This window comes from Gavia stellata, chromosome 10 (genome assembly GCF_030936135.1).
Source record: "Gavia stellata isolate bGavSte3 chromosome 10, bGavSte3.hap2, whole genome shotgun sequence".
Classification (NCBI taxonomy): Eukaryota; Metazoa; Chordata; class Aves; order Gaviiformes; family Gaviidae; genus Gavia; species Gavia stellata.
Genome location: NC_082603.1, coordinates 8,494,613 through 8,517,507, shown reverse-complemented (window position 1 = coordinate 8,517,507; position 22,895 = coordinate 8,494,613). Strand labels below are relative to the sequence as shown.

Here is a 22,895-nt window from a genome sequence, read left to right as displayed (position 1 = left end):
TAAACATCACTTGTCTTCCTGACGGCTGACAAAAAGTTTTGAGATCAGAATATGCTTTGCAAAAGCCTGCTCTGCATCGCTTTTTATTGAGTAACAATGTTCTGGCTCCTCCTTTGGTTCCTTCCTCCAAGAAACATTCCTGGAGTTGTGTTTTTTTTTTTTCTTGAAGTGCTTGAGGATCTGCATCATGTGACATACCTATTGATAGTTCGTTAACTATTTCAACAAGTGTATTGAAAGATACAGTGCTGTATTGTACCACATTCCACACTGCTGTAGTAATTGTAGTCTGAAGGCTCTAGTGATGTACGCATTATTGTTTCATTTTAAGTTACTTGCTTTGATTACTTGGAAGTTTTTATTGGTGGCCTCTCAGTTTTATAGACAGGCATACTGGCCAGTGGTGGACACCACTTGTGCTCTATCTGCTTTATTTCTGTTTGACTTGGCCATCTCACGTTTTCAAGCTGAGGCTCCTTTGACCTGGAGGATAGAAACTGTTTTGGCCAGTGGTTTGGATGAGGAACCAATCCACCCAGGGTGTGGTGTGTGTGCTTAATGATGCAATTGAGTTTAGATTTACTTGAGTTTACATTTGGGTGGTTTTAAGGATTTGCTAGTAAGTAATTCCTAACAATGCAGCTGTTTAGATAAACTGATTCAAATTATTTCTGGATTTTTATCTTTTTTTCTGCCTTTCAGGATTCAGTGGTGCTGTGTGTCAGATTGATATAGATGACTGCTCCAGCACACCATGTCTCAATGGAGCCAAATGTATCGACCATCCCAATGGCTATGAGTGCCAGTGTGCTACAGGTTAGTCTTGTGTTCAGAGCCCCAGGACTGGAGGTCGCATCTAACCTAAATACATCAAGGGGTGGTCAAAGAAGTGTCAGCGTTCTTTCTTTCTCTGAAATGCTTCTTGTTTGTTGCAAAGCTTTCTCTACTCCTTTGTGACGTAGAATAGCATTTAAGTACAGAAAGCCTTTCACTTGTGACATCACAACTGATGGGAGTTCTGGCCTCCCTCTTTCAGCCCCATCTCTTACTTCCCAGGAGACAGCTTCTTCTGTATTGACTATGGAATCCGTGAGCAGAAAAACAGCAGTGTGAAGCCTTTTATCTGTGGCTTACCTTTCTTTCTTCCAAGCTGGATTATATAGTATACAGTTGAAGAACAAGAGATGGACAGAGCAGTACTCCCGTGTATTCTGATTTCTGTTGTGTCAGGCTATTTTACGTCAAAAGTGGAAGATTGAAATGCAGTAAAAATTGTGTCCACTGGAAGAAATACCACACAGTAGCTGCCTGCCAGAATGTAGTTAAAATGATTTGTCAAGCATCATACAAGAATTTTTACAGAGCTGTGGATGGAACTGAGGTGGTGTTTTTGAATGCACTGAATTCCTTTACCACTTGGTTAATTACACATTTAGAAGTGTCAGGTTTAATTATGGGATTTTCTTATCTTCAGACCTCTAGGAGTGATGTAGATACATTTTATCTTAATTTTTACATCTGGTCAAATAAGAGGGTATGGGCAGTTCAGAGCTGTTACATTCTTAACTCTCAAGTAAGGAACGACTTTTGGTTGCTTTCCGTTAATGGTGCCTGATGCATTGCTCATGGTGCAGATTCAGGAGTGGAATGTTTTGGCTTTAGGGAAGAGGCTGAACAATTCCTGGAGCTACCTTTGTCCCAGAAGTGTGCCGTTCGGTTGGCTAGACTTATGTGCAGTTTTTCTCATGTTGAATCATGCCAATAATCAAATTGTTAAGGCAAATTTGACTTCACTAATTTATTATGTATTATACAGGATATAGCAGAGATTAGCCTAAAAATTCCTCCCCAGTCTTTTCACACACCCCCTCTCCCCCTTCCCCAAAGTACCTGAAGAAACAATGATTTTGCTGGAAGTAGGGGAATGCAGTAGTTCTAATCAGGAGAGGAATAATTACTGTTATCAGAATTCTCCTTTTGATTATTGCATGGGACAGAATAAGCTGACACCTGCAAAAAGAAGAAAAGGCTCAAATCTTCTCCAAACTTGGAAACTATCTTAGAAAGTCTTTCTCAAGCTGGTGTGTGGTCTGACTGCTTTCATTCACCAAGAGTGCAGAGCTTATCGGGCCTAGGAGGGTTTTGGGTCGTGTAGCGGAGGACAATGTGGAGAGCTGTGCCTTGGAAAACCTGTTCTGAATTTGGGCACTAAACTGCTGGAACCACCTCAGTACAGAAATCCTAGGTTTTCCAGGTAAGGAGGGAAGACTACTGCTTCCGTGAAGGCACATGATGTATGGAGCATTTTCAAGGAACAGGCTGAAAGCAACCAAATGTGTGTTGCTGAAGCAGCAGCTCTTAGTAAAATCCTTGCTTTGGCTGAAAATGGAAGAGGGACTCTGTACTAGGGCTTTTTTCCGTCCTGTCTGAGGGATTCTTATGTTCTATATTCAAGGTTTTTTTTCTAGTCTAACTCTTGACTGCAAAGAGGGAAATGGTGTCTCAATAAGCTATGTTCAGTTAAGAGATTGAGAAATATATCTGATCTTCGAGTGGCTCAGGTGAGCTACAATAGGAGGCAAGGTAATAATTTTTTGAATGAATGTATGCTAAGTGTTATATTTAATATTGACAGCCTTTGGTAAGATTGAAATGTGGAATTCATCATTGGGGCAGGCCAGTTACTGGAAAATAATGTTTGAGTATGTTCTTGCTCTGTTAATCTTGTATTATGAGTGATGTGTGTTCCCTGAATGGTAATCGCCAGCTGCTGAAGTGATTGAAAACTGCAAAATGTTTGGCCAAATGCTGTACAGATAGCTCTATTTACTGCTTGCTTTTTGTCTTTTCTTTCCCTTCTGGCATTATTCCACTTCTCCTTCCCAGTGGTAGATCATGGCTTTTCTTTTCTTGAGTTGTCTTAGGTCTTTCCTCTTTTCTTTGCTTCTGTTCTCTTTTTTTTTTTTTTTGCCACTGTTCGTCCTCTTATCGGTTTGTTTTTCTTCCTTCCCTAACATCTTTTTATATCCATCTCTCTAACTAGCTTCCCTTCCCTCTCCCCACCTACTTCCACACCCATTCATCCATGCATACGTTCGCAGAACTTGGAAATGTTAGCCGTCACCTGGTATGTTTGACCAGAGAAATAACCACAAACCTGTATGAAAAATGGGGAGCCTGTTATCCACTTATAATACTCAGGTGAGAATCACTCTTCAGCTGTTGAAATTCCCTGCAGCTTGGGTTGTATCAGTCTCCAGTTGGTGTCTGAAATTTGAAGTTCTACCTTCCTAGTCCTCAGCTGCTGGAAGGCAGTGTGAGCTGTTGCTCCAAAACCTCATCTCTGAAAACGATTTATTTTTAAGTTGTCCCTGTTTCATATAGCTCTGCTTCATCATGGGAAACAGGGCTCTTGAGGGAGTTGTTTGCTGCTCTTAGCTTCCTGAACTGTTGTTTTAGCCCTTCTGGTGAATAGATTCTGTCCTCCTCTGTTGCTCAGGATGTTTCCCAGCTGAAGCAGAATGAAAAAAATTGCTGCTGGTTTCATTGCTCCTAACTGAAGAGGTTGCATGCAGTCTTTCATAAATTTGCAGTTGGTGCTTGATTGGAGTTACTGAAAGGTTTCCCAATGAGAGGGACAAGAAACTTTTTAATAAGCAGAGCTACAGAAGCTTTGACATGAGCCAAGGGAGTTCCCTTGGGCAGGTTTCTGCAGCATCTTTGCTGGTAATTTCTCATACGAAAAAAGTCAACGCCCCTAGTATTGTGTAGAGGAAATAATGACAGGAGAGTGCCTTCAGATAGTTTATGCTGATGCAAGTAAATATTTCTCATGGAGATTAACATGTTTCCTCTCATTTCTACTGTTCTGAATAAACTGAAGGTAACCACTTCCAGTGCCAGGATTCTCCATGCAGGATGTTCTGTAATGCTGTGAGCAGTGGAAGAGTGTCGTTTTCCAGGGCTGGAAAACGGGCATCAGCTGAGATGCCCAGTTACCCTTTGTGCTGTCTGCCACTTTGCTGACTCTTAATATGATTCTTTCTATATTTGCATTACATTCACTGCAGCACCATGCCAGTTAACTTCTTAATTACTCCTGTTCATCATTTTTCCGTAGGTTTTACTGGCCTTCTGTGTGAGGAGAATATCAACAACTGTGATCCTGATCCCTGCCACCATGGGGAGTGTCAAGACGGAATTGATTCATACACATGTATATGCAATCCTGGCTACATGGGTGCCATATGTAGCGAGCAGATAGATGAGTGCCACAGCAATCCTTGCCTCCATCAAGGGCGCTGCATTGATTTGGTGAATGGCTACCAGTGCAACTGTTTGCTGGGCACTTCAGGTACATAAAGCACAAGTGGAAGGATTGGATTGTAATGGAATTCAAGCATTTAATTATTTCTTATGTGTGCTCTGGTGTGTGCTAAATTTGCATACAGAGATAAACTTATGATATGAGACAATCATTGTCCTTGCTGAATTTTGGGGTGTTTGTGTGGATTGCCTAACCCTTACTGGTACTGCAACTCGTCTTGGAAGAATTTACCTCCTCTTTACTCCCAAAATTCAAGCATGCAGAAAAAAAATTAGGTATGGTGTTCAAAACAGTTTATTCTTTTGTTTAACCATTCAGTACTAGTTTAGGGTCGTATTCAGTCAGCACCCAGTGACTCAGGTGACATTCCCTGGTGTCGCAGTGCTTCTGCATCATCACCTGTTTAAGTTGCAGCAATGCACATGTAACTTTGAAGCAGGTGGGATTCTTAATTTGACTATTTCTGGGAAATAGTTTTGTTCTCTTCCTTGTAAGATTTGGCCGCCTCATTCATCGATAACTTTTTTTTCCAGGAGTGAACTGTGAAAATAACTTTGATGACTGTGCAAGTAACCCATGCATTCACGGGGACTGTATTGACGGCATTAATCGCTACAATTGTGCTTGCAAACCTGGATTTACAGGTAAAGTCAGCTACCCGATAGCATTGAGTTGTTTTGAAGATAGTTATCCAGGTAGCTAAGGAAGCTGTTCTTTACATACTGACTGCAAGGGATTCAGTTAGCATCTCGGTAAATCCTTCTAATCTTTGAATCTCAGCGTCTTACATTACAGCAAGTTCTACCAAGCAGAAAAATGGCCTAATCTGTGCTGTGAAATGCCATTCTTGTTAGGTAATTACATCCAATTCATGGTTCTAACAAATAAACCCATGTGACTTCCGTTTATTATTTACAGCTTCTTTCCAGGGACCGAGAGATTGTGGAGAATATAGAGAGGTGTTTGATTAGACAGTACCTTGGGCTTTGACCATGAACAGTATTTCTCTTTCTGTGAAAGCAAAGCATTAACTCAGTGTTCTAATGAGCTGCTCTCCACTCCAACTGAATAACCTGCTTTTTTCAGTACTTCTCTTTCATAGTGTGGTCTGTTCTGTTTCCTTTTTAAATTATAAAGACTTATCTGATACAGTAAAAGTAGGGCTGAAAATAGAAGCTTTTAGGCACTTTTGGATCTATGCTCAGAACTGTAGATCTACATAAGGACTATTTCTAATGACTAAAGCACAACTCAACACTGTTTATAATGGACTTAATATGTTTTGAGCCATGTAGGGTAATGTGCTCATAAAATAATTGTTGTAAGGCAGTTGGTACTGTTTATAACAGTTTTCTCATCACGTTTGTTACTGTTTATTACTGAATGATTCTAATTAGGATTGATCTGAAATGCATTAGAAATAGCACTAAGAGGTTTCATGTGTCTCATGCTTTTCTCTTGGAGTCTTTCTAAACTTCTGACACTCCTTCCTGCCTTTGGCTCTGGCATGGTGGTACTCTTTAGTCCCCAGAACAGGAAGAGGCATGATCCTGATCACTCTTGCCTTTCAGTCTTCTTTGTTGCTGGCATACCATATTTGCTATCCTACCGGACTTCTTAGTGTTATGCTGTTAAAATAATTCAGTAATATGATGAATTGGCATATTCCAGTATTTAAAGAGCTGCCTTGCATGGGGTCTTGTTACTTTGTCCTTTCCTTATGTTAAAAATGCTTTCAACTTACTACAACATTCACTTTGTTTAGCTTTCCAGCCTCACAAGATCTTATGGTCACTACTTCAAGGATCTTGCAGTCGTAATCAGAGGCAGGCAAAACAGGAAACGGTGTTTTTTAGAGTCCCTTTTGCGCAATAAACCACAAGAACTATATTTACTGCAGACAGTATGGCAGTATTGGTTGTTCAAAGGGTAGGTACTTTCAAAGCAGAAGAGCAGGGCTATGACAAGTGGAGCTCAAGAGGTTTGTTCCAAGCATGATACAGTTGAGTGACTTTTGCCTTCCTAATCCATATTAACCAGTGTTTTTTAGTGGAATTCTGTTGAGGTTCTTGAATGGTTTGTAAATACTTGTTGAGTGTAAGTGCTGTTTTCCAGGCACAGAAAAGTGCTGCATCTTTCAAAAATGCTTCTCTTGACTTCAGTTAAAGCACGGAGGCATGCAAGCTCTGTCCCGCTGCATTGGCTTTACCAAGTTGTGTCTCAGTGTATGTTCTCGTAGACATGCAAAGCAAACGTTCTTACAAGAAGTACTACTTAATAAGTTGGGTTTTTTTCTAGGCCCACGTTGTAATGTGGACATTGATGAATGCACATCCAGCCCCTGTCATAATGGTGGAACATGTATAAATGAAGTCAATGGCTTTCGGTGTGTATGTCCTGAAGGTTACCATCATCCTCACTGTCAGTCACAGGCAGATGGCTGTCTTAGCAATCCCTGTGTACATGGCAACTGCACACATATTACTAGTGGGTAAGTACTTAGTGTCACATTAAACTTAGATACTTTTTCTTTCTTGCTTTGCCCAGAGTTCCCTTGACTTGAGGTTTCTGATTTTTCTCTAATTTCTCAGATTAGGATCCAGAATTATCTGCTGCCCATGGCATAATCACAGTAAGGTGTAAACCTTTAGTCACCAGCTGCAGTCTGTGCTGTTTCAGGATAGGTTTTTCTGTCCTGCATTGTATTCTTTGCTGTCTTTGCGTGGACATGTAGCACAGGGTGGACTGCCACCGTGTAAAGGGAAGGTCTGGCAATTCAAGTGAGTAGAGTGAATGCAATTAAAATAAAGAAATGGTTCCAAACTGAATCTTCGGGGAGCAGCAGCTACCTATTCCATCAAACTCTAAAACATTGAGCATGGAGACCGTTTTTGTTGTCTAGTGCTGTTCTTGCTACCCAAATACTCTGTATTAAGGAACAGGCAGACAACTTTTGACACTAGGACATAGAGCAGTATTTGGCTTAGAACAGTTTATCCAAGACTGAGAGTTCATCAGCTTTAGTCACACTGTTGCATGCCTGAGAGAAAAAAGGAAAGCCCTTTCTGGCTATTTTGATGGCAGTAGTTGCTTCTGAATCTTCCCATCCAGGAAGACCAAATGCTGATTTCAGGAGCCCTGAATCAGACCTCTTGGTAATGATGAGTCTGGGAGCGCAGGGCTGTGGAGCCAACAGGTTTGGGGAGGTAGGGCTTGTGTTTGTGAAACTTCCTGACTGTATGTGGCATAGCAGTGGCTCCCAGATGTGTGCTGCATCCTGGAAAGTGGTGTCAGCACTTGGGCAAGGAAGTGATTTACCACTGCGGGTAGCTCTGTAGGGCAGGATTCAGCACTTTCCCTGGAGCTGGCAGGAAGACTGCCTTTATTGCTGATTCAGTCTCCATATAAGCTTGGAAAACAAATGTTTTGGTTCATCTTGTCTATTGTCGGTCATCTGCATTCAAATTGATGCCCATGTACACCTTACGCTCAGTGCCAGATAAAATAAGTCTTGTTTGCATGATGGGGAGGGAGGCCAGTGTGTATGTTGTGTGGCCTGAGTCCAGGGTGATTCACCAAGTCCTTGGTTCTATGTCATACGGGTGGAGTGCTGCTCTACTTCAGATTTTGAAACATGGTGGAGAAGATTTCTTCTGCTCCCAGCCAGCTATTTTCATTTGTAACAACTACTTTGTATTAAATCAGTCTAGTTATCTTTGGAACCTATTGTTCCCCTCTGCTTTTTTCAATTTTTTTTTCTGTCTTTGTTTAAATGTGTTGAGATGGTCTTATCAAAGCAGAAACATATTGCTGGCTGACTGAGCACTTTGTGAAAACTGTAACAGAGACAAGTGTGATTTTAAGGGAGAGGGTTTATTTTCAGTATTTTCAAAACTATACAGCTGGGATAAGCAATCTAAATGTAACTTAGGGCTCTCCTAAAGAGAGGTCTTCTGGTTTTCTCTCCAAAACTAATTTGCAGGAGAAACTGGCTGGTAGAGGACTTATTTCAGAATGTTCTAAAATTACTGCTGGTTTTGCTTTTAAAGGTACAAGTGTGTCTGCGACCCGGGCTGGATAGGAGATTACTGTTCAACAGAAGGGAACGAATGTAAATCAAACCCATGCCAGAACGGAGGAACTTGTGAGGATCTGTTGAATGGATATAGATGTACCTGTAGGAAAGGATTCAAAGGTGAAAATTCAGAGAGAAGTTTCTGTTCTCTTTTTCCTTTCCACTCCGTTGCACCCTTAGTGCCATTTTAACGTTTTCATTAAACTTTCTAGAAATAGGAATCAAGGGAGGAAATGCCATGGTTGTATGAAGTTAAATTACAGTCAGTTCATGTAGACATGATACAGTAGTAGAATAATTAGTAAGACCATATCTAAGCCTTGTTTGGACTCATTAAGAAATGTCTTGGTGGCAGCTTAGCTTAATTTTCTCTGTAAGAAAGTTAGACTGGGATACATAATTGCACTGGGAATCGAAGGGGCATTAAACTTGGAATTACCATGGCTGCGGTCTGCTTGTACCCACTGAGCCCATGAGGATTGCTCTGAACTCCTTTTCCTTCTGCTGATATTTTTGAGATATGGAAATGCTGTCCACTGCTGTGTAGGATAATCATGTGAGTTACAATCTCTTTTTTCATTCTTCCAAGAAACACCAAGGTCTCAGCAGCATACTCTCCTGGTTTTTCTCTTTCTGCTCTCCAGGTGTGAACTGCCAGGTAGTGGTTGCTCCTTGTTCCCCTGATCCTTGTGAGAACTTGGGAATTTGCCAAGAATCTCCTGACTCTGAAGGCTACACCTGCCAATGTGCCCCTGGCTGGGAAGGTAATGTGGATGGGGAATATACTGTACTTTCAACGCTGAGCAGTATTGGCATTGAGCCTTTCGACCATTGCCTTATGAGGAGTCTTACTTCTGGACTCTCCATTTTCAGGGGAGAGATGTACAGTGGATATTGATGAATGTCTCTCAAAGCCCTGCAAAAATCATGCTCTGTGCCATAATATTCAAGGTAGTTACCTGTGTGAATGTCGGCCAGGATTCACTGGAGGAGACTGTGACAGTAACATTGATGACTGCCTTTCAAGTGAGTATCAGCAGATTTTTCTGTGTTTTCCAGTTTTTCCTAGAAATAATTGTGCTGTACCATTGATGACTGCTACTTGACAGATACCAAAAGCTCTTTTATAATATCTTACCAAAAAAAAAACCCAGCCCCAGATGTCAGCTTTGTAAGACTTGCATGTTTGAGGCAGTCAAACTCCATCATGTTCGGCTGCTAGAAATGGACTTCAGTGTCCTAACTGATAGCAGGAGCTGTTCCCAGGTTCTTAACTTGAAAAGTTCCTTAGAGTTTACATACTTTAATAAGGAGCACTGTTAAATGAAGAATTATATTTGCCTGAAATTTTAATACACCCAGTTAAAGTAACACTGCAGGGCTTACCTGTATTTCAATGTTAAGCTTGACTGAGGTGTGGTGGGAATCTGCGGTACAGCAGTCTTTCCTGAAATGTCTCTGTCTGATGTTAACACTCTGGGAAGAGTGGGTCCTGTTGCTGTTCCAGTTAATCCATATTTGAAAGCAAATTAAGCAGCAGGAAGGCACTCTATTCTGGAATAGGTATCAGTTGCAGGAGGGTAGCCCATACACGGAAAAGTACTGCAATTGTTTAAATTACAAGAAAGCAAATGTTAATTTCATGCCCTTCACACTGCTGTTTACAAGGGAAACCAAATACATAGTAACTTCTTTTTCTTGCTGGGCATATTCTGTATCATCATCAGATAAAAACAGAGTCTCCTGAGAAGTATCATGTGTTTAAAGCAAACGGGTACAGTACAAAAAATGTCACGGTGCATTGACCCAGAGCTTTGCTTACTGAAGTCAAGAAAATTACTGCTTGTCCTGTTTGTTTTTATGTGGGTGTCTGAAGATAAAAATGTTTTTAAAGTGTTCATCTTTCTCTCTTGAAGAGCTGGGAAATCTCTCTCTATTCCTAAGTGTTCTGAGAGCTGTGAGATTCATCCCGTGTTGTCTGTTAGGCAGCACACCTATGAGGTTGAAGAAGAATTTCAAATTACTGCTACAGCTGATTTCATTTAGCATAACAAAAACCTTCCATGGCTTGAGCCAAATGTCTTTAATCTGTGAAGCAAACAAACCCTCCAACAGCAAGAACTTACTGAAAAGTTGATACTCGAGTGTCCTTTTTCTGTCAGTAAATGTGTGGCACAGAAAATTAATGTGCAGCTTTTGGCTTCAGCCATAAATGGCTGGCTGCCATAGACACCACATTTTATAGCTGCCGGTCTCACTTTAAATGTGCTTTTTCTCTGCAGTAGTCAGATGACCTTTAAATGGGTGCAGGTGTGTCTCTTAACACAAATTTTTATCATGTGAGCATATTTCTCAGTCAATAAATGAGTTTTAATTACCTTTCACATCTGTTTTCTTCATTTACCAGTGAACAGAATGATCTTGTACTTATGCTGAACTGGAGATTTTTGGAGTCTATTTGCGTTTTACAGTTTGTATTTTAGTAGTACTTAAAGATAGTCATAGATCAAAAAAACCCCCTGCTCCATAACCTTTTTTTCATCCCCCTTTCTGTCTCTCCTTTTCCTCCCCCCTCCCAATTTCCATCCCTGCCTTCCTATATTTAGGCTTTTGGGCTAGGGAATGCAGAGTAGAAGAGGAATCTGGCTTCAGGGGCAGTATCCGACAGAGGAATGTGGATCTTAAATCTAAAAGTGGAAGGAGCAAAGCAGGAAGAAACTACTGGATGTGGGAGCTCTTTCAGGCAGATTGGTACTTGTGGAGGTAGAAGGAATACAGTAGTAGGGAGTAGCTTAGACCAAAAAATGGTGATACACAAGTAGCAAGATCATGGTAGGGATAAAGAAAATGTCAAGAAATGCAGAGGTGAGGAGAATCCAAGGTTGTGTATGAATTTGTGAGCTTTTCTGCCAGCCTTTCCCCAGTCAGCCTTTGATACTGGGAAAAACGCTAAGTGCTCAGTAATGCGTAAGTGCTCATATATATAATAAATTACACATACATATTTGATTTGCCTGGACTACTTTCATGCTTAAAATGAAGCATAAGCTCTTTCGTGTGTTGAGCAGTGTCTGGAAAAGAGAGAACAGTCCAAGTTCTCTTATGAATAAGACTTGATAAGGAAGAAGAAACAGTTGCTGTGCTGTTTATATTCTCTTTCTTAGTAGGCATTTATCAAGAAATCAGAGTTTGAATTTTAAACCAAGAGACTCTGGGTCTGGTTTTGTTGGTTTTGGCTGAACAAATCCCAGCAGAGAAACCTTTAGGCCCTGAAGCTTGGTCTTGATCCACACCTTCTTGTGAATTTGTTATTGATAATGCGTTGCAATTATTTCTTACATAAAGTGGCTCAGCAAACCTTGTCAGTAATCTGCCACACTCTGGGCTGTGTGATACTTTTTTTCCTAAAACTACTACTCTAGGCCTGGCCTTTGACTGTTACCCATTTTAACACTTAATGTGATGCTTCTATCTTAGATCCCTGTCAAAACGGAGCTTCATGTGTGGATGGGATAAACTCTTTCTCATGTATCTGCCTGCCTGGTTTTCATGGAGATAAATGTCAAACAGATACCAATGAATGTCTGAGTGAACCATGCAGGAATGGAGGCACATGCACCCACTATGTCAACAGCTACACGTGCAAGTGTCAGCCTGGGTTTGAGGGAACCAACTGCGAGAACAACATCGATGAATGCACTGAGAGGTGAGATAATTTCATGGTGCTGCTGCATGAAGGAGCCACACAATGTGTGCTCGTGACTTGAAGTCAGTCCTACTCAGAGGCAGTTTTTAAGGATGAGGATCTGTTTCCCTGCCTTTTGTCACTGAGACATACTTGTGATTCATGCAAGGAAGACTTACTTACCTTGTGCAGGATACCAGCTGAAAGACAGCTGCCCGTCGAAGTTGGTCTTCTGTTTGCAAGACTGGTTAGCAGCTTAGTACCATTATAGGAGGAATATGACAGTGTTTAACAAATGTTAAGACAGTAACAGATGCTAGCTTATTAAAACATAAATAATCTGTATTTTTATAAGACCATTATCACATAAGGAAGGGGAAGTAATTGATTGGTTATGAACAATTACTGTGTTGAGAAAGACAAAAGCTACAAAAATGGAAGTGGTGGCCAACTCTCAGAAAGACAGGAAAATTAAATTAGCCTTGAGTTGAGTTATTGACTGCAAATAACATGAAGAAGCAACCAGGAGGAACACTAAATCCACAAATTCTGTACTGGAAAGGTTTTAATAATCAGAGATGTTTTAATGCTCACAGATTGGATGTGGGTTAGCAGTGTTGAGATAAAACCTGAGGTCATTCTAAGGGGGTGGTGTGGAACTGAGTTAAAATGCTCAACAGCTGGTCCTCATAGAAATGGTTCACTTGGTAGTTTTAAAAGCACTTTGAGAGTTAACCCTGTGTATCCATCTCCTGCCTGCATATTTATTTTAAGCTTTGTTAGGATTGAGGTAAGTAACTTTAGATTCTCAGATGGACACAATTTCTAATAAAGCTTGAAATGGTTAAAAAACATACTAAAAAACAGTCTGTTCTAGTCCAGTTAGCAGAAACAAATAAGGTGCCCAAATGCAAAGTTCGTGCTATTCTCATGCGTTTTCTGCACACAAGGAAAAGATCTTTCTTATCTTTCATAAAATTGCATTTGGGGGGGAGGAAGTATTTGAACATCTTTTGCTTAAGAACAGAATTGTGTCACTGATGAGGGTGTGTTTAATTTGCACAACAGTTGTTTAATCAAGTGAACTATGTTGGGTGTTTTATCAGAATGCCTGATTCTTCCTTGAGGTTCATCCTGGTTTTGTTTTCGTTATCAGTCAGGACAGAAACCAGTCTTGCAGGTATGAATGAAGGGTGTAGCAATTTTCAACACTCTGCCAAGCTAAACCAGTCACACCTTCCGAACCAAAATTTACAGAGCCATACTTAATAGCACCATGATGGTTGGCTAATTTGAATTCGGTTCAAATAATTCTTCCATGTCTCATGTGAGAAGCCGCCAATGAGAGAGTGCCATTTTCTTTTGGAGATGGGTACCTGATTTCAGTGAAACACGCCAAGTGATTGACAGTTCCTCCGTCTTCTCTTCCTTGCTCTGCCATGAATGTAAACGGCAGATTTTTGCTCTCTTTAAAACAGAATTCAGCCCACAAGGCAGAGGAACATGTCTGATAAATAGGTTAATGTTGACATCTCTATGCTAATCACAGTCAGAATTCAGATACTTAAAACTTGCAGTGGAAGTTCAAGGAGGTGAGTCAGTGGCTTCTCTCATGGAAGTACCCTTTGACAGTGCACAGGACAGATAACGAGCATGAATTTGTGTTGTGTACTTTATCAAACTGATTATCTTGAGTCTGATGTAGGGTTCTTTTCAGAGGAACAGGAGTTTCCTGGCAGGCGTTTCTTTAGAAGGAAAAAGGAGTCAATTTTGCATGAGGCATCACTTCCCCTAATTTTCCCAGTCACTTCTCCATAGGACACCTAATCTGGCAGACTTCCTTATGATCAGAATGTTGGGGGGGGAATAATTCCTTTGATCTGAATTCTGCCAGGGCATGTATGAGTAGCTCTACAAATCAAGGTTCTCATGAAAAGAGGAGGAAGGGATTTAGCAATACCAATACTTTCACATAATTTCAATGAAGAACATGCTTGTGTTTTGCATGCTATACCAACTTTTTCCTTGAGAAAATATACCTGTGACTCCTTTGAAGTTTTTAAAAAAAGGCAAATTGTTTTGGTTCTCATAATTTGTAATACAACTGTAATTTGTAATAAAATTTGTATAAAATTTATCAGTTTGAGCAAGCCACACGCCTACGTGGTACAGTACTGTTTGTGGTCACATTGAAGCTGGGAAGATTTCATTGAATAAGTTACCTCCATCACTAATGACTCAGTGAAAGCCTGCTTTACTTTTGTTGCCTGCCAAGGTAAAAGACAGTGAGCTGGAAGGTGAGCTGGAGTCCCCTTGAATTGCTTTTATCTGGTTTATGCTTCTTTAGCAGGTCAGAAGATCCTGTAATCTGGTTTTCTCTCTCATTTCAGTAATGTTTAGGTGCTGTTCTGGCTGTGAGCTAATTGTGTTTTGTCTCAGCTTGCCTTTGTTCTCACTCTCTTGCAGCTCCTGTTTCAATGGAGGTACTTGTGTGGATGGGATCAATTCCTTTACTTGCCAGTGTCCGGTGGGGTTTACAGGACCCTTCTGCCTCACGGAAATTAATGAGTGCGACTCACATCCTTGCTTGAACAAAGGCTCTTGCGTGGACAGCCTCGGCACATATCGATGTATATGTCCTTTGGGTTATACTGGGAAGAACTGTCAGGTGGGTGACGTTTTCTTGCCTGTTTTGCACAGGGCACTGCTGTTTGAACTGTCCAACTGCAGAAGTGACCGGGTTAGGTGTGAGGTACCAAACGTGGCAGAGCTCTTGTTCCTTCAGTTCCGGTTCCCTGGCCTGCTACCCCAGGGAAAAATAAGTCCAGCGCCTCTGTCTTAACAGAGCAGGTGCCCCTGTTCAAAACTCTGGAAATCAGAAGTGTTTAGTTATAACGAGGAGAAAAATACTTGGTTATTTATGAGAACAGGTGTCATTGGAACTTTCTAGATTAATTTTCTTCTTAAATGAAAAACAGCTCTTAGCTTTGAAAATGGCTGCATTTCATTTGAAGCATAAAATTGTCCTTTTTGAAGGCAGAGTCCTGTGTTAAAAAAAAAATAATACCAAACACCGGCAACTAAGACGAAAAACCACCACTTTAAATGGCAGAATATCAGTCTGATTAGCAGGACTTTGATTTGGCTGTTCTGTTTTATACAGGGAGGTGTAGTTTTTCTGGGTTGATTGTAGATTTGGTTTTTTTCTCCGTAAGAACCCAGAAAACATTTTTGGGCAGTAACTGATGGGATTGTCTTGTTAATAACCTCAATAAAAATCTCTAACCTTACTTTCAGACTTAAGTTCAGGCAATTTACAGTTTTCCACAGTTGAGCGTAGGAGCTGCAAACCCATACTGTAAATGGCTGACTAGTACCTATTAAAGACTTTAAACTTGGCATATCACAGTGGAAATAGAATGCTGGTTTAATTTTTCAAATCAGAGCTTTTTCTTTTTATTCTATGCTTATCAAAATAGAAAGAATGATTTGGGACTATTTCTAGCTTTGAAACAGTAAACACTGTATTGGCTTCCTTCATAAGCAGTCTGAGTGCTGCCATTAAAAAAAAAAATCTGTGAATTTCTTAAACTACTGGAAAACGCTACAATTTTTGTAAGGATTTTGCAACTGTCTCTTATGCCAGTGTGCCTTTGTAAAGCAGTGGGTGTTAGAAGAAGCATTTTAGTGGCAGTGGGGGAGGTGTATTTCCAGAAGTATGTTGCTAGACATTAAATTGTCAGGCCTGCTTCTAGGTATTGCTAATGGAGGAAGTGAATGCAAAGTAATGAAGTGATATAAAAAGGCAACCCCTCTGCTACCCTAATTATGCATTCTGGGCACACCACTTAAACCTCATTGGGAGAATTAGCATTGAGAGTGATCATAAAGTACTGTGAAGTTCAGGAGTTCCTCTTCTGTTATGTTTGCGTTGTTTTTACTGGAGAAAAGGATTAATGTTCCTGTCCCCAAATTAAATGTTGTGGATTCTCAGAAAGTCTGCCTTATGTTCAGAGAAGCTTGATCATAGTGTATTACTGATTTTATACAAGGAATCAGAACTTTCTAAATTTATACATACTATTCAAAGCTGTATTGGAGAGATTTATAGATTACAGCTACACTGTAGTGCTTGTCTTAGTGGTAAACTGACTTGATCTAATTAGCAAAGCTAAATAAGCAGCACAAAATCAGACAATGATTCATAAGTTATAGAATTTGCATGTAAAACAGTCAGCCACTCATTACAAATGCAGAAGCAAGAGGCTTGGTGTTTTTCTTCTTCACGCTCAACTACATGTGATAAAACTTAATTCCAAGTTTCTTTTTGGTTGCCTGTGAAAGCACAGATTTTTCTACTTTAATCTTTGTGAGCAGACAGTTTGCATCTGAAAAGCAGAACTTTCTGCAATTGAAATTGCATTTTACAGCCAAAATTCAGTACTACTAGCTTTAAAAACCTCATCCTTCCGTCAAGTCAGCTTGAAATCAATCAAATAGCTGTATTACTTTGAAGACTAAGTGCTCAAAAAGGAAATGATGGTTAGTGGCTGGTTTATATTAGGTCAGACAGTTATTCTGGGTCATCACTCCACTTTCATATGATGATTTACTGAGTTTTAGTCTCTTTGTTTGGAAACGTTTTTATATATGGAATCAAGAAAAGCAGTATACTTTGGCCCATCTTCAGTTCATAAAACAGTTATGGGGTTTCAGTTGAATCTCAGAAGGCAGGAAAACTCAGAGAGACCGTACTAGAGCAAATGGGGCCAAAAGCAGGTATGGTGAGCTAATGACAAAAAGGAAAAGCAAAGATCAAAATGTGGAACACATCTGTCATCTTCAAAAAGCAGTGAAGAATGGGGGAGTTTGGGAGATGAAAGGGCACCTGTTACTGTTGATAGCTGGAAGCCTGCTACTAATGTGGAACTAGAAGCCTAGTCTGAGATGAAACTGAATTTTCTCAAACCCAGCCAGCCAAAGATCCCTCTGCATAGCAAGGTGCAAGGATCAGCTTACTCTTGAAATGATGCTGCCATCTGGGGTTTACTACTCTGTACATTTGCACTTTCCTGGGCACATGAGCTCTTGAGACTGTCAGTGAAGCACCTGGCTTAGACCTGGGAAGTATTGTCCCTTTCTTTCCAGTGCCACATAGGAACAGTTTTGCAAAGGTTCCTTTCTTTGCTTCTTGAACTTGTACTCTGAGTAGTGTTTCCTGCTGCGCTTGCCATATATCATGTTGTGAATTTTTTCTCTTCAGGCACTCATGGACCTGTGCAGCAAGTCTCCCTGTAAGAATAAAGGCACCTGTGTCCAAAGCGGAGCCCAGACTCGATGCGTCTGTCCATCTGGCTGGACTGGTGCTTACTGTGATGTGCCCAATGTCTCGTGTCAAGTGGCAGCTTCACAAAGGGGTAAACAAGCATCCTCTGTGCTTTAACGGAAAACATTTCCCCATGCATCGTTAATCTGCGCCTCCTTTCCCCATACACCTGTGAACACAGCATGTGTTGAAAGTCCCAGAGAGTTTTGCCTCTAGGTGGTTGATCATGATCACTTCGAAGCTAAAAAACTTTCTGCAAGGCTGTATTTAGGAGTCAAGGCTTTCTTGATTCTCCCCAACATATGAAGCTAGCTTGTACCATAAAAGTGTTAGAAAAGAAGAATTAAATATTTTGTGAAGTCTCAGAGTTTCAGTAATACTGTTTTACGTGGACTGCCTTTCTGGAAAATACATCAGCTGTTTATGCCCAGGCAGGCCAGGTTTGAGACATCTTGTCCTTGTACAAGAAAGGCATCTTATAACTCATGATCTTTGTAAGTACTTTTGCAGAGAATACTGTCTACTAAGTGCACTATTTAGCTATATCGGTAATACTGTGGCCCCCCAAAGTAGTAATTTCCTGCTTCAGATGATGTACATGTAAAAGATTTGGTTTTTAAGTGAATTTCTTCCTGGAAGGTGGCTTGTAGCCCAGGCTGATGGACAGCGTCATGCCATTTTCAGTCCAGGAAATCCAAACAAGCAGATTGAGTGTCAAAGGAAAAGGGTGTCAAGCTCCCATACCTTTTGCATTCATTCTAGGTACAAACATTGACCCTTGGTACTGCAACAGGAGTACTGCAAATGTGTATTCACCAGCCAGTGGTAAAATAATGCAGCAATACAAATACTTCATGCCAGTGTTGATGCTGATGATCCAAAGGGGACAGAGCAGTGACTTCATTTGGAAGCCACTTGTGGTTCTGACCCATAGTAATTTAAAGAGCAACTCTTCGAGTTTCAGCTTTTCAATTCATTGGGTCTAGCCATATTCATTCCTGGCTGAACTACCAGTGCTGGCGGCAAGTGTGGATTAGCTGTTTGCTCACTTTATTTAACTTTGTTTCAGGAGTCACAGTGGACCAGTTGTGCCAGCACTCTGGTCATTGCCTCAATGTTGGGAACACACACCGCTGTCAGTGCCAGGTGGGTTACACTGGCAGTTACTGTGAGGTGCAGCTGGATGAGTGTGACTCCAGCCCCTGCCAGAATGGTGCTACCTGCCGGGATCACCTGGGCGGATACCAGTGCGAGGTAATGCATGGTGGTTTAGTAGGAAGAGGTCTAAATATTTAGAGCATTGTAATGCAAAGGAATCAAAAGAAATCAGAAACACGTGCAAATGGTAGAATAGCTTCAAAGAGGGCATAAAAGCAACCTGCACCTGGAAAGAATTTTAATTTAGCTGTGGCAGAAACAGTGCTCCTGAGAGGCTTTTAGGACTGAATTAGAGGTGTGATCATAAGGAGGTGTGGTTGATGGGCATTTGAACTCCTTGCCTCTTCAGAGACGGAGTTCTTATCTTGAAAGATTTTTTGCCCGAGGTGGGGTTTATATTAAAATATATGTAGAATATGTTAAAGGAATGTTGTATTCTCCCTACTGGATGGGCAAAGTATCCCTTGCCTCTCGGAGCGGGAGATGCCTTCCACTGCTTTCTGTTTCCTACAGCTGATGCAGAGAGCAGTGTAGACCGTGAGATTATGGTACATCAACCTTCCTAAGCTTTTCAGAATGGTAGAACACCTTGGAAGCTCATCCCCAGAAGGAAAGGATGAGTTTTATGTAAACCTTAAGTCAAAACTACTAAGCCAGTCTCAGTGCTAAAGGGTGTCAGGATTTGACTGCTGTATTTTGCAGGAATAAAGTCATTCAAATTCAAACATGCAGTGTGCTGTTGAGTACTCACATGGTCAAGTTGTGTGCTTAAGCTGCCTGGCTGTGCAGCCCTTGAAATCACTTGCATTTGTATAGCTACAAAGGCAGTCATAATCTGTCCCACTGAGGGTTCGTCTTGTCTGTGTTAGTCTTTCTCAGATGTCTACCAATGTATCTGTTAGGAGAAGATTATTCACACTTATTTTTATACTGGCAGTGTGTGCCTGGATACCAGGGTGTCAACTGTGAATATGAAGTGGATGAGTGCCAGTTTCAGCCCTGCCAGAATGGAGGAACATGTATAGACCTCGTCAATCATTTCAAGTGCTCCTGTCCACCAGGAACTCGGGGTATGAAGCTCAGCAACTAAGTGAATGTTACAAGAGTGGATTTTCCTTTCTGACTACTGGTTTCATGACGCAGAGTCTAAAGGGAATGCATTATTTTCTTGGAAGAATGTTCCCAAAGTGCACTTGAATCCCTTGAGATACATATTTTCTCTTTAAAAATAAATTCTGCTCTTTTTCTCTTTTTTCTTTTTCTCTTTTTTCTTTTTCCTTTTTTCTTTTTCCTTTTTTCCTTTTTTCCTTTTTTCCTTTTTTCCTTTTTTCCTTTTTTCCTTTTTTCCTTTTTTCCTTTTTTCCTTTTTTCCTTTTTTCCTTTTTTCCTTTTTTCCTTTTTTCCTTTTTTTTCTTTTTAAGGAATATGTCATGACAGTGTCCTTCGGGAATGTACGATCCGTCTTTGGTAATGTGGATGGATTAGATTATCGTTAAGGTCTCTCCCAACCCTGTCTGTTTTGATATAGTAAATCCAAGGTTTCTTTTTGGCTAAGATGCTATGAAATATCCAGAAGACTTGCTTAATTCTTGCATAATTTCCAGTGTCCTTTACTTGTTTAAATGTTGGCCCTGCATTGTCCTCTGTCCTGGAGTCTTTTGTGGAAAAGAAGTTCACTGCCTGTAGGCTAGTGTAAACTATTTCAGCAAATTTGAGCTCTTTTATTAAAAGCTCTTTTATTAAAAAAAAGTCCACAGTTACATAACGGTGGCTTTCAGTATGTGTGATTCCACAGCCTGTTTAATGTCATGTTTCTTGAAACTTAACCTTCCACTTCCCTGTTATATCTGACCTGATGGCCCTGACATCTACCTTTGAAAATATTCAAGATTGCACATTTTAACCCATCAGTGAATGCTCTCTCACTTGACTTTTTTTCCTTAAGTTTATTTCTCAAGTCAGTTAAAGATTTTACATTCCTCTGAACTTACTTTTTCTTTCTGAAGTATGTCATCTCAATGTAGGCAAAATCTCCAGATGTGTGTGAGAGAGAACTAAATTCTTGGTTCATAAAGTAAATTTAAGTAAAATTATAAAATAATCTAATATATTTGCCTTCTGCTCATGCATATTACCCGTTCATTCACTTTAGCGTGGCTGTCAGCACATCTCTCAAGTCTGGATAAGTGTTTATTTCATTGTAAATCATTGCGTTAGCAATTCTTCATGTACTCTTCTTAATTTGGACCTCCAATTTAAAAAAAAAAGTTCCTTCTTATGTCTCTACATCAAAGTGTGTATTTATCTACCAATTTCTGCATTGCCAGAATTTCTGTGTTGTACGAAAGCACCCATCCTCCTTTGAGAGGTTCTGAATGTATTGCTTTTAATTCTTCAGTCTTTATTTGTTGAGATTAATTACTTTTTGGATGTGACAGATTTTTTTTTTTAAATGAAAGGAATTAGGAAAGATTGATATAATTACTTATGATATCAAGACTTAGCTTTTGTCCCTGGCCCAGTTTGAAATGAATACTTTACTGATGCCAGCGTAAGCATCCTCCATATTTAGGTGAATGGTTTTACTTGCTCCAGATAAATCAACTGTATTAATGGACAAAACTCCTTGCTCAACTTGCCCTCTCTGTCCCCTTTTATCTATTATGCTGTGCGGTGAAGGCAGAACCAGTACCAGACATTGTCTCTTGAAAGGGAACCCCGTAGGGAGAGGGAGAAACTGCCGTCCCGAGCCAGTGGTGAGAGTTTACTGTGGGTCCCCAGAAGTCAAACTGCAGGAATGGCGTGCTGGCCAGGAATCTGTGTTTTATCACAGTTGATTTTCTGTTGGTTTGTTGTCGCTTGTTTTAATGATGTCGCTACAAATGCTCTTTGCCAAGTTTCAGGGTTAACGCCAAGTTAAACGAATGGTGGGAAGCTCGCAGCCTTGCAAGGGCAGCACGGGGCTCTCCGGCTATGTTCAGTTGCAGGGCTAAATTGAGTGCATCTTTTTTGGTTTTGTTTTGTTTTTGTGTTTTTAATTATGCCCTTAAATTGAGTCAAGCATGAAAGCTGCTAAATACCAGTGTGACCTACCATTGAGACCAGCCTGGATCTAAAACACGTGTTCCCTAGGTCTGATCCGAGGCTGTCTGGCTGCATGGGGTATGGATTGCATTAAGCTGGGATCTTTACCTGTTTATACCTGGGACTGTGTGTGACGTGGTCTTAAAAGATGATGAGCAGTGTAGGAAATGAGGCCATGACACTGTATCCTCAAATTGTTACTTTTTACTGTCTTGACAGGCCGTTCCTGTGAGGAGAACGTCGATGACTGCGTTTCAGACTCAGGAATACCCCGCTGCTTTAACGGAGGGCAGTGCATTGACCAGATTGGGGGCTACAGCTGTATTTGTCTCCCAGGCTTTGCAGGCGAGCGATGCGAGGGAGATATCAACGAATGCCTCTCTAATCCTTGTAACCCTCGTGGAAGTCTGGACTGTGTTCAGCTGATAAATGATTATACATGCATCTGTCGTAGTGCTTTTACTGGTGAGTAGTCGTAAACATGCCTCCAATTTCAGAGTAATATCTTGAAAAATGGTCATTCTTACCCTTTCTGGCAGTCATGTTATCTAGTCACTTCCCTTTACAATATCTGATTGTTTCCCTACACCATGTCTCAGTTTTTAAACCAATCTTTCTTTTAAACCTTCTAAGAAATTTGGCTTCCAGAGCTGTCTCAGACAAAGGAATCTCCTGAGAAACTTGGCTGCCAGGATTTTTTTTCTGTGGTACTTTTCTCTCCTTCTTAATTTCACATTTCTAAGATTGGAAGTGTAACTGTTCATGTGTCAGCTTCTCCATGGCTTTTCCTTTTGCAAAGCAGCATATGAATTGTCTCTAAATCAGTGTCATGGTATCTATAATTAGCTTTTGGCCTCCTTTTCTACTCCTCGCTCCCTTTCTTCCTTACATTGGTGATGTGGTGAGGATGGAATACTCTGTGCATAGATAGACTGTACATTCCTAGTTTAGTGATGTGATCCTTTCACAATCCAACTTTGAATCACAACTTTGCAAGAATTTTGCACTGCACAAACTTATGTCTCACTCTCTCTAGATCTCTTCTTTGTTACTGTTGCTGCTATTCTGCTTTCTGCCTCCCGCTGGGCGTAAGTTTGGGCTAATAGTCTCCAGATGTATCTTAACTTTCAGCTTTTCGGTTTCCATGTCAGTTTAACTTTTTATGTATTCAGATTTCCTCCGTTAAAACCTTTCGCTTTCCTTCCTTACCAGTGACCTTCTCTGCATGCTTTACCAGTAG

General features: G+C 40.6%; 1 protein-coding gene across 1 annotated transcript in view; it reads left to right on the top strand.

Moving 5' to 3' along the window:
* NOTCH2 (notch receptor 2) overlaps positions 1-22,895 on the top strand; it is an 88,180-nt gene that overhangs the window by 48,166 nt on the left and 17,119 nt on the right. Inside the window, exons 10-22 of the mRNA XM_059822159.1 lie at positions 703-816; positions 4,121-4,354; positions 4,861-4,971; positions 6,626-6,818; positions 8,377-8,522; positions 9,047-9,166; positions 9,276-9,428; positions 11,880-12,108; positions 14,554-14,755; positions 17,351-17,504; positions 18,483-18,667; positions 19,509-19,641; positions 21,875-22,120. Coding sequence (XP_059678142.1) covers positions 703-816; positions 4,121-4,354; positions 4,861-4,971; positions 6,626-6,818; positions 8,377-8,522; positions 9,047-9,166; positions 9,276-9,428; positions 11,880-12,108; positions 14,554-14,755; positions 17,351-17,504; positions 18,483-18,667; positions 19,509-19,641; positions 21,875-22,120 — 2,220 coding nt within the window. The remainder of the gene's footprint in view (positions 1-702; positions 817-4,120; positions 4,355-4,860; positions 4,972-6,625; positions 6,819-8,376; positions 8,523-9,046; positions 9,167-9,275; positions 9,429-11,879; positions 12,109-14,553; positions 14,756-17,350; positions 17,505-18,482; positions 18,668-19,508; positions 19,642-21,874; positions 22,121-22,895) is intronic.